The sequence below is a fragment of the Telopea speciosissima genome, chromosome 8, assembly GCF_018873765.1.
Source record: "Telopea speciosissima isolate NSW1024214 ecotype Mountain lineage chromosome 8, Tspe_v1, whole genome shotgun sequence".
Lineage (NCBI taxonomy): Eukaryota > Viridiplantae > Streptophyta > Magnoliopsida > Proteales > Proteaceae > Telopea > Telopea speciosissima.
Window position 1 is genome coordinate 22667531 of NC_057923.1, and position 12011 is coordinate 22679541.

General features: G+C 39.5%; 1 protein-coding gene across 6 annotated transcripts in view; it reads left to right on the plus strand.

Annotated features, from left to right (window-relative positions):
• The window catches only part of LOC122672610 (helicase and polymerase-containing protein TEBICHI), a 58469-nt gene that overhangs the window by 17409 nt on the left and 29049 nt on the right, over window positions 1–12011 (plus strand). For all 6 annotated transcript variants that reach the window (XR_006334439.1, XR_006334438.1, XR_006334440.1 and 3 more), the window contains exons 9-13: window positions 3692–3853; window positions 3959–4198; window positions 4438–4650; window positions 4846–5196; window positions 5337–5489. Coding sequence is in view for 2 of the 6 variants with exons in the window: in XM_043870073.1 (XP_043726008.1) it covers window positions 3692–3853; window positions 3959–4198; window positions 4438–4650; window positions 4846–5196; window positions 5337–5489 (1119 nt within the window). In the remaining 4 variants the exon portion in view is untranslated. The remainder of the gene's footprint in view (window positions 1–3691; window positions 3854–3958; window positions 4199–4437; window positions 4651–4845; window positions 5197–5336; window positions 5490–12011) is intronic.

The following is a 12011-nucleotide window of genomic DNA, read 5'->3' on the forward strand; positions in this document are numbered from 1 at the left end:
AATTTTTCTTGTGATGCTTGTACTTTGGCAAAGCAAACTCGCAACATTTTTCCCATTTCTAACAATAGAAGCTTGCATCCTTTTGGTTTGATACATTCTGATGTATGGGGCCCTGCCCGTTGTGTGTCTAGCTCTGGATTTCAGTGGTTTGTAACTTTCATTGATTGTTTCAGTCGGACAACTTGGGTATATTTGATGCATAGTAAGAGTGACGTCTTTACCTGTTTCACTTTATTTCATAAGATGGTCGAGACACAGTTCGATGCCAAGGTCAAGATTCTTAGGTCCGATAATGGAAAGGAGTACATGGACGGTGCCTTTCGGTCTTATTTGGACAACCATGGGATCATTCACCAAACCTCTTGCGTTGACACTCCCGCTCAAAATGGGGTGGCTGAACGCAAGAATCGCCATCTTCTGGAGGTTGCTCGTTCTCTTATGTTCACTATGGCTGTTCCTCCTCGCTTTTGGGGTGATGCTGTTCTTACAGCCACATATCTTATCAATCGACTTCCCTCCCGTGTTTTGGATGGTCGCTGCCCCTTGGATGTGCTCTGTGGGAAATCAACCTTTGTTGTGTCTCCCAAAGTCTTTGGTTGTGTCGTGTTTGCCAGGAATCATCATGTACACGGCAAATTTGATCCCAAGGGACTGCGATGCATATTTCTTGGTTATTCTGCTACCCAGAAAGGGTATAAATGCTATCATCCTCCTACCAGGAAAGTGTTTGTCACTATGGATGTAGTATTCCGAGAGTCTGAAGCTTACTTTAAACAGCCGGAACCTCTACAGGGGGAGATTATAAGTGGTGAAGAGGTCCCGCTGATTGCTCCGCTAGACATTGAAATACCTACTATAGAGGATACCTTTGTTGAATTCGAAGAAGGGGTTACTAGTCAAGAACAGGAAGTGGGACAGCTACAACAAGAAAAAATTGTGTACACTTGGGGAATTGATTTTCCTCTGGACGGCCCTCTATACAAAGAGACCACCACCACTGATCCTACTCAATCGGCATCTACTCCTACTCCAAGTCTTGCTCCTAGTCAGATTTCTGGTAAGCCCCCTATTGATCCCAGTCTTGATTTACCCATTGCTATTCGGAAATCAAAGAGAAGTTGTACATTGCACCCTATTTCCAACTTTGTGTCATATAACTCATTAACTCCTGCTTTCCATACTTTCATAGCTTCTTTATCCTCTGTTTCCGTCCCTAACAACTGGCAGGAGGCTATAGCCAAACAGAAATGGAAGGATGCGATGAATGAAGAGATGCATGCCCTTGAAAAAAATCAGACCTGGGATTTGGTGAGTCCTCCACCTGGAAAAAGACCTGTTGGTTGCAAATGGGTCTTTGTAGCGAAGCACAAGGCTGATGGCTCAGTGGAGAGATACAAGGCGAGGCTTGTTGCCAAAGGGTTTACTCAAACCCAAGGTATTGACTACCAAGAGACCTTTGTTCCTGTAGCAAAGATGAATACTGTACGGGTTATTATCTCTTGTGCTGCGAATCGAGGATGGGAACTCCAGCAACTTGATGTGAAGAATGCCTTCTTGCATGGAGATCTAGAAGAAGATGTCTACATGGAGATACCTCCTGGTTTTACTTCTTCAAAAACTCAGGGAAAGGTATGTAAACTGAAGAAGGCCCTGTATGGTCTGAAACAGTCACCTAGGGCTTGGTTTGGCCGGTTCCATAAGGCTATGATTGCTTATGGGTACAAGCAGAGCAATGCTGATCATACGTTGTTTGTGAAGAAGGAAGGACAGCAAGTGACAATGCTGATTGTCTATGTTGATGATATAGTGATCACATGCAGTGATGCACAAGAAATGCAGAAGTTGAAGGCTTATTTGAGCACCAAGTTTGAAGTCAAGGAATTGGGTAGATTAAGGTATTTCTTAGGGATTGAGGTTGCCTATTCAGCTAAAGGCATATCTCTCTCTCAAAGGAAATATACCTTAGATTTGCTACAAGAGACAAGGATGCTTGGGTGTAAACCAGCAGATACCCCCTGGAGTCCAACACACATTTGAAGAGTAAGGACGGCGACCCGGTGGACAAGGGCAGTTATCAGAGGTTAGTTGGTCAATTGATCTACCTCTCACATACTCGGCCGGATATCACATTTGCTGTAAGTCTTGTCAGTCAATACATGCATGATCCTCACTCTTCTCACTTGGAAGCAGCCTATAGAATTCTCCGTTACCTCAAGTCATCTCCTGGAAAAGGAATCTTGTTCTCTCCTCATAGCCACCTCCTGATAGAAGCATACACTAATGCAGATTGGGCTGGCAGTCCTGATGATAGGAAATCCACATCCGGGTATTGCACATTTGTTGGAGGAAACCTAACTACTTGGAGAAGCAAAAAACAAGTTGTTGTAGCTCGATCTAGTGCTGAAGCTGAGTTCCGAGCTATGGCCCAGGGTATTTGTGAACTTCTTTGGCTCAAGGGGCTGCTTCAAGATTTGGGGGTGGTTACTGATCTTCCTATGCGACTCTACTGTGATAGCAAGTCCGCAATCAGCATTGCACACAATCCGGTTCAACATGATCGTACCAAACATGTTGAGATTGACCGGCATTTATCAAAGAAAAGTTGGAACAAGGGATAATCTGTATCCCATTTATTCAGTCTAGTGATCAGTTGGCTGATATCCTCACCAAAGGAATCAGTCCTAAGTTATTTTTTCCTATAATTAGCAAGTTGGGCATGTTTGATATGTATGCACCAACTTGAGGGGGAGTGTTGTAATATGGGTTTTAGTCCCACATTGCTTAGATGTATTCTCTTCATATGATTTCAGTATTATAAATAAAGCTGGGCTGTGATCACTTAGATCAAGCCAGCATTCACGGAATTCCACAGACACATATATAACTAACCCAACTTTTGTTTTCACTAAAATAATCCCAATTCTATGTTTTATCTGCATCACTCATCCTTCTTTCCACCTTTAGCTTCTCTTTAGTGTTATTTATTTTTATTATGAAGCACTAGTTCTAGCACTTGCTTTTTTTGTTTCAATATAATTTACATAGCTTTTTCATGTTCTTAGTTGAATGGTGTAACAGCTGGATCAAACAAGGCAATTATGACACTGTAAAAAATTATGTGAGAGAAACTAACATCAATTACCCCAAGTGGCTTGTTTACTGGGTTTAGTGGATCAGACAAAACCTGACATGGTTATATGGGGTTTTTCTGGGATTTTCACAAATGGTGAATCCCAGCTTCTTTCAGTTACTGGTAAGAGGTTGACTGGTTGGGACAGTCAAGGTCTTATAACTATGTTCTGTATTCAACTTAAATAGGTTTTGACCATTGTAATTTAAAGTGCACTATAGAGCATATATGTCTGTTGTCCTGAGAATAGTGTAAAAAGGATCTTTGTTAGTACCGAATTTATCTCTGATTTCTATTGTGAAGGATTATGCATATATGATATTCTTGCCCTTTGATTTGAATTTTTGCAGTTTTCTTCTCTCTATTTGGTATCACTTTGTACAAACTAGATTTGAAATCCTTGTTGGGATCTTTGTTTGAAATCCTTAGTCTAATTTTTGTAGGACTTGTTTCTTGTCCTGGCTTTTTTTTGTCTTTTAACAAATCCTGGAGACCAGGTCTTGCTACATAATTGAAACAGTGGCCACCTTATGTTTACTAATTAAGAAATGGTATATCTAGGCAGCACTATATGAGACGGATTTCCGACCTGTTCCTTTGGAAGAGTATATAAAAGTTGGAAATGCCATTTTTGACAGAAAAATGAACATTGTACGGACGATTCCTAAAAATGCTGATCTTGGTGGGAAAGACCCAGACCATATTGTGGAATTGTGCAATGAGGTATGGACCACCTCTAATTTCACATTCTTTTATTTTACAAATTTAATTTAAGAGTGCATATTATTTTATGATAAACTTTGACTTCTGAAATTTGCCTTGATACAGGTTGTTCAAGAGGGTCATTCGGTGCTTTTATTTTGTTCTAGTAGAAAAGGATGTGAATCAACTGCAAGACATGTTTCCAAGTTCCTCAAGAAATTTTCTTGCAGCAAGCTTGACGATCAAAATGCATTCATTGATATTGCTTCAGCTATTGATGCCCTGCGAAGATGTCCTGCTGGACTGGATCCTGTATTAGAAGAAACTCTGCCCACTGGTGTTGCCTATCACCATGCTGGACTTACAGTAGGGTTTTATCATTTAAATCTTCACAGCCCCATATGTTCCTTTGACTAGTTGACTTTCTCCCTGATATAATGCAGATGTTTTCTTCTTACTTTATCTTGTTGCTAATGTTGTCATCATTGATTTTGCACTTCTCTGTTTATCTTGAGAGACCAGATTAATAACCTAATATGCATTTGGAATTATTCATAATCTCCTTTCTATGGTAATGATAGATATTATGCTAATTTTTGAAACAGGTTGAGGAAAGGGAAATTGTTGAAACTTGCTATCGTAGAGGGCTTGTACGTGTCTTGACTGCTACATCTACTTTAGCGGCTGGAGTCAACCTGCCTGCTAGGAGGGTTATATTTAGACAACCCAGAATTGGTCGTGATTTCATTGATGGGACGAGGTACAAGCAGATGGCTGGTCGTGCTGGTCGTACGGGAATAGATACAAAAGGGGAAAGTGTATGTCTCTGCTTTATGCTTATTGTTTTTGTAACAGTGTGCAGATGGCAAGTAGTTATATAATACTTTTTAAAATTAAATTAGATGTTCTGAATTGTTTGTTATTCTTTTATTTAAAGACCTTGTTTTAGAATTGCCCTTAATTTGTGCATATAGGCTGATGATTTCCTTTTTCTGTCTTTTCATGTAAATTAGATATTAATTTGCAAAGCCGAAGAGGTAAAAAGAATCTCAACCATTCTTAATGACTGCTGTCCCCCACTGCAATCTTGCCTGGCAGAAGATAAGAATGGAATGACTCATGCGATCTTGGAGGTTGTTGCTGGTGGGATTGTTCAAACAGCTAGTGATATTCATCGATATGTTAGATGCACTCTACTCAATTCAACAAAACCATTTCAAGATGTTGTGAAATCGGCTCAAGATTCTCTTCGCTGGCTATGCCATAGGAAATTTCTTGAATGGAATGAAGAGACTAAGTTGTACAGCACCACACCGCTTGGACGTGCATCTTTTGGCAGTTCTCTAAACCCTGAAGAATCACTTGTAAAATCTTGCACTGCTTATTTTATCTTAATAGTTTCAGCATTCTCTTCTCTTTAATTTCTTAATTTGTCAAGACGTTTTTGTGTTTTGTCATCCATACTTTTCCTAATTTATACTTTTTTTTTTCTTTCCTAATATAGGTTGTGCTTGATGATCTTGCGAGGGCAAGGGAAGGGTTTGTGCTTGCATCTGATTTACATCTGGTTTACTTGGTCACACCCATTAATGTTGATGTTGAACCAGATTGGGAACTGTATTATGAAAGGTTCATGGAAGTGTCTCCTCTTGACCAGGTAAATTTGCTTCACATGCAAGGATTAGTTTTTCGTGATTGCAACTCAATTGTCTATACTAGCTTTTCCTATCCTAGTTGCAGTAACTGTACATTAGATTGATTAGTTGATTGCTATTTGTCTATATATGAAATAGTTAACAATCTAGATGTAACATTTCATTGTAATTATACTTCTTATGGATTGCTTTCATTTTTTGATTTTTCCCAAGGATATCATTTTGTTCTGTGCTTTTGTGGTGAAATGGTTGAGAAGTTCTCTTTGCGTGATAAATAAAAGCTAGGGGGAAATTGAAGCTCAAATTTTTTTTATTTCTTTTGATTCTTTAATCATGTTGGTGTTTATTATTATTTTGTAGAAATTAGAAAATTGTTGGGGTCCTTGGGAGAGTTCTTTTGATGAAAGACGAAGCTCTTGCTTTGGCATTTGGTTCCTCTGTTCACTTTTTGAAGTTTATGGTTTTCTTTTTGTTCTTTTTCGGGTGAGAAAATGGTTGGGAGAAGATATTTTTGCTTGAAAAAATAAAGTAAAAAAAATTTGCTTTTCAAGTTTCTCCTGTCTCAAATTATGGTATCTTAGCATATTGATAAGTTTCTAAACTTAATGTTGTGTATTGATTTGGAGAGATACCATTTGAGAATGTGTGATAGGTTATAATATTTGATAAATGATATACTTGTATTCCAACCATAGTTTAAAATCTCGTTTCAGTAGGCCATTTCTACCTGGCTGAAATTTCCAAGTTACCGAGATTTCGCCGAAATCTTGTCCTTTTTTACGCGAAGTTTCAGTTGGCCATTCGGTGGGTTTTAGGACAAATTATGGCCTGATACTTCATTGAAACTCTGTTTTAGGCTATATAAACATATGTAAATGTTCATATTGCAAAAACAGTCACCTAAAGTGGTGTTTTGGATTTGCACCCTTGATTGGCAGTATACAGTCGAATCCTAATGTATACTTACACATTGTCTAAATACTAGTAATGTAGCTCTAAATAGGAGGCAGTCCTACTTGAGGCCAGGTGTACAACGGTTCTGAAATTGACCATCCGATTGGGGCAAAGTAGGCTGATTTGACTCAAAATTAGGGTTAGGTAAGGGGAATGAGTGAATGTGATATATGATAATGATGGACAGGTCTAAAGGAAGCTAATGGTATAGGTTTTAAATAGGTTTAAACAAAAAATTAAAATTCTGAAATTCTAGGGTTAGGGTTTTGGGTTTTAGAATCTAGGTTGAAATTAGGGTTTAGAGTGGTATTTTGGGGCTGGACTTGGGATCGAGTTTCCCAAACAGTGAGGGGAAGGCTCGATTGAAGTTTGAAGGGGAATGGATAGCTGGAAATATGGTTTCTGAATTTTAGGGTTTTTTGGGTTTTATGTGAGTGAGGGGATTAGGGTTTTTGATGGACAGTTGAGGCTGCAGGTTAGGTCGAGTGGAGTGAGGGCAGTAAGGGATCTGTGCTTAAATTTTGGATGAAAACTGATGAAGGATGAAGGCTGGACAGGTTCTAGATGAGTTAGGGTTTAAGGGAATTCAAATAAAATAAAATAAAAGGAATGATGGGATGGGCCGTAGAGGATTAGGAGAAGAAGGGAATGACTGTAATTGATAATTAACTTACTAGATTGAGCAGGTCTTCAATGGAGGCAGCAACTATGTGATAGAAGGATAAAACCACCTTCCAGCTGAAGAAGATCCTCCCAGCCGTCACGGCATAAGGAATCAATTGGATTCCACCAATCCTTTTCCACCTTGAGATCCACAAGGATGCACACTCACAAAGGAGCAAGGAGCAGCAACAATGTCAGCCAACAAGCAAAGCTCGATTTTTTTTTAATTCAAATAAACTGTGGGAGAGGCTCCACGTTTTCTAATTTTATAATAGAGGGCCAATGGCCAAATCTTAGTACAAAATAACCTCTCCCTTGATAAATCGTGGAGGGGAAGGAATTAAAATTAAAGCTAATAACTTAAAGCAGTAAAATGACCTATCTACCCCTAATAACTTAAATTTAAAGACATTTAGCTAAATAACTTAAATTGACCCAATTGAACCAATTGGATGCAACCAATTTAAACTGGTTCAATTTAACTAACAGAAGATAAACTAAGTATGGAATGGAAATACTAGAATGTAAACCTAAGCCATAACTCCCTAACTAAGCCCTAATGTCATGACTTCTTCTTCTTCCTACTTGATGCTGCATCAACTCTCCCCGACTTAAAAGCATTCATCTCCGATGAATGGTTGGGAATTATAGAATAGTCATTCAAATCAGGATCAAGTCTCTTAAGATCATCCTCAGCAGATGGCTCAAGCTTGTAGGTGGACAACAACTCTTTGACGGATGGAGAAGGCTGGAATTCTGGTTGGACAACAGTCTCTTGAAGCATCACATGAACGCCTCTTGGATCATTACCTTCGTCTTCAAAATAAGTAGTCGCATCTTCATCATTATCAACAGGATAAGCATCAAAACCCTTTTCTTCATCATCATCGTGGGCTCCTTTCTCAGCCACGTTGATGGACTTCTTCTTGTGTGGGCATTCTCTAGCAATATGCCCCTTGTCTTGATAGTAGTAACAAGTGAAAGGGTCATTTTAGTTCCATAGGAGCTTTGCCCTTATCATCAACATGTGGGGGAACAGCAGGGCGAGAGGTGTTGCCTATAGAAGGACCCTGTCATAAGGTGCTAGTGTTGATGTAGGCTGGCTTGGAAGTAGAACCCGACTATTTGCTTGAAGCTAGTAGCTCCTCTTCTTTCAAGGCCTTCTCAAAGCAATCTCGAATGTCTGTAACTTCAACTACCCCAATTGCCCTGTTGATCTCATTTGTCAAACCCAACCTGAACCGGGAAAGCATCTGGATGCCCTCCTCCCTAATGCCAGTGCGAGAAGAATGGGCATCAAATTTGTTGGAATATGTAATCCAGAATACCGTGGGGGTATTCTGGTCTTTTTGGGGTAGTTTTATTCTTCTTATGTTATTAAGTGTAAGAGGGCTATGTGGGTTTTAGTCCCACATCGCCTAGTTTAGTCTCTTTGTAATTTCTCCTCTATTATAAATAGAGGGGCTTACCTATCAATGAATACAACACATTATTTTCTCTCATTCTCTCTTTCTAACCCACAATTCTGCCAACATGGTATCAGAGCTGGTCTGATCTCGGTTAGAAAAAGAGAAAAAACCCTACTTCATCTCTCCAATCGACCTCTCCTTCTTCTCTCTCTCTCTTGGCTTCTCTTTCTCTGGTTTTCTTCTTCTCCTTGTAAGGGGGCAGCACTAATGAGGTAAAATCCTTGACCAATGAGTTAGTTGCTGCCCTCCTCCATTCTATCCACTTTTTTATAGTAAAATACTGCTGGAATCATCTTTGCGATTTGGGGTTTTCCAGAATTTTTTGGAGATCGACTTCCTCTTACATTGGAGCTCCCTATGCACCCTTCTCCAGCCCCTTTCTACCCTATTCCATTATCGTCATTCCCTATTTCCTTTTTCTCTAAGCTTTAATTAATTCCAGCCACCATACCCTAATCGATCTCAACTTGTCAGGGTTTTGAATCAGGGTTTTTCAAAACCCTGACTCCAATCGATTTTGGTGTTTCCTTTTTCAGATGCAGCTGACCTTTTGGGGGTGATTCCCTATTACTACAAACCCTACTCGACCTAAGTTTGGACCCTTTCTGATGGCTGGATTTGTTTCTACAGCAAAAATTCCATAACCTGCTAATTTGGTTACCTGCCAAAAACCCTGACTTTCAGGTTTCAGTTTTTGTTAATTTTTGGAGGGCTGATTACTCCCACTTCAAGGACCAATCGACCTCAATATTGCACCTATCCAAGTTTTTTAAAGACCCCTACCCCAATCGATCTCTTCTTTTCAGGGTTTTCCAAAACCCTGATAGAAATCGATTTGGGCTAGGGATGTTTGCTGCTGTTCGAGTGCTTTGGAGGTGGTTCTAACATTAAAAGAGAACTCTCCTTCATCAGTTCAAGGCTTGAAGAAGGTCCTTTATGCTGGTGTGGTGTTGTAATGCTGCCCTGCTCTACTTCTGCGATTTTTTGGAGTCTCTCCCTTTTGAAGATTAGGTCTCACTCTTACTAGAGATTGATTGTTCACCTAGGAGGTTCCATTCTAGCAGCCTTGGTCAGCATCTATTACATGTCTACATCAGCAATTACAGCCCCCTTTCCCTAAATCGATCTTAATTTCAGGGTTTTCTAAAACCCTGACAACAATCGATTTTAGGGTTAGGGTTTTCCTATCAAGCTCATATTTTGAGGAGAGTCTTATACATATCAGAGGAGTATTCAACCCATATTTCAGCATTATTCATCAGTTATTTTTGGAAAAAATTCAGGTTCATTCTTATGGCTCGATTTTCCAATTATCAACCTATTTTCCTTGTTCTTATGTGGCTAGCTGCTTCTACTATCTATTGGATCTACTGAGTGATTATCTTATATTTGCTGGTTCTATTGAGCTTTACTACCTACCTTGCTGGTTCTATTGATTGGCTTCTGTAAGCATGACTGGTTGACATGTTACTGCTACCTTTATGTGGACTACTGCTTCCCTATTATTGAGACTGAGTATCCTACTATTGGAGATTGAATTTCTTTCATTATTGAAGACTCGAATCTACTACCCTGGAGATCAGCTTATTTGGGGTTACAACAGTGTGTTCCAAGGTTATTGGTTGCAACTACGAACCTATTCAGTTATGTGAAGGTTTTTTGGTTCATATCCGGCTTACTTTGAGAGCTTGATCCTAGCCTTATTCACTAATTCAGATCTGATCCAAGTTTTTTGTTGAAGCTTCTTACATCCATTGCTGTCTAGATATCTTCGTCAATTCTATTTAACAAGTGGGAGTTTATAGTTTGGAATTTTGCACATGGGTTCTTCCTTGTGTGAAGATCGATCAAGTTTTTGAAAAATGGTGTCTTCTCCTCCTAAAAATCAGACCTGTTTTTTTATAATTCAGATCTGATCATTGGAGATTGGTGTTTTGGAATTAGTTTGATCGATTGAAAAGGGTTGAAGATTACTGTGTTGCATTATTTTTGTCCATGGTTCATTATCCCATTGCTCTTTTCACTTCACCACCTCCCAAAACATACCTTTGGCATATACCCATAACCCCTTTGGAAGTTAATGGTATTCTCTAATTTGCCATTTCTTCCTTTTCCATTACCCTTAGCACCTCTTGGAAAATTCTGGAATATTATGTTTTTGCCCTATCTCTTACATCATCTCTATTATGTCCACGTGTACTACACGTGAGGGGGGGATTATGTACAGTACACCTGCAGACATTGTAGAAGCATAACTTGGAGGAACACTTGGTGCATAACATAGAAGATCAGAGTTTTCACCATTGCCAATGGGTATCTACTTTGTTATTGGGTTGAGTTTGCCGTAAGGGGGAGATTGAAGTATTAAAGTATTGAAGATGTTTGGTTATTGCCTGCCTATATGAGGTTCTACAGTTGGGTTGATTTTTTCCGCTGCTTGATCTTTTCTGCTGCTTGATTCATCTGCTTGCTGCCCTAGTTGCTTATCTTCAAGATTATCAGTCAGAGATTCATCACTGAACAACTGTTAAAGATTGGTGAAAGTTTGCTGCTCAAGTCTGCCCAGGTTTTGAAGACGTATTTTTTTCCAAGTTCTTGAAGGTTTATTTGGGAGCTGCATTCATCTGTCAAGCTGGATTCTGCTACAACTTGGTTTTTTTCCCTTTTTTTGTTCAAGTTGGGCATTAGTACATTGTATGCGCCAACTTGAGGGGGAGTGTTAGCATTATTAGGAGTTTTTTTTTTCTTTAGTTCAAGCTGGATCTTCTTTCTTTGCTTATTTGTATAATCCAGCTTGAGGGGGAGTATTGGAATATGTAATCCAGAATACCGTGGGGGTATTCTGGTCTTTTTGGGATAGTTTTATTCTTCTTATGTTATTAAGTGTAAGAGGGCTATGTGGGTTTTAGTCCCACATCGCCTAGTTTAGTCTCTTTGTAATTTCCCCTCTATTATAAATAGAGGGGCTTACCTATCAATGAATACAACACATTATTTTCTCTCATTCTCTCTTTCTAACCCACGGTTCTGCCAACAGAATTTCCATGTACTCAGATACAGTCATGGTCCCTTGGCGGAGGGAGTTGAATTGATCCTATAACTGAGACCTAAAGTCCCTTGGCAAATATTTCTTACTCAGGTCGTATTTCATGTCTTCCCAAGTGCGGGGTCCAGTACCATCAAAGTCCATCTCTCTTCCAGTGGTCCTCCACCACTCACGTGCTGGTCCAACTAGTTTGGTACGGACTAGCTTCATTGTCCTCTCTTCAGATAGATCATACCAATCAAAATAGTTATCCAGGGCAGCAATCCAATCATAAAATACCTAAGGGTCAGGATCACCATCGAATTCATTCAACTCAAGCATCACCTTCTGGTTGTCAGTGTAGTGCCGATTAGGGCCCTGGTCTCCAGCGAAGTAGGATCTCATGTACTCCT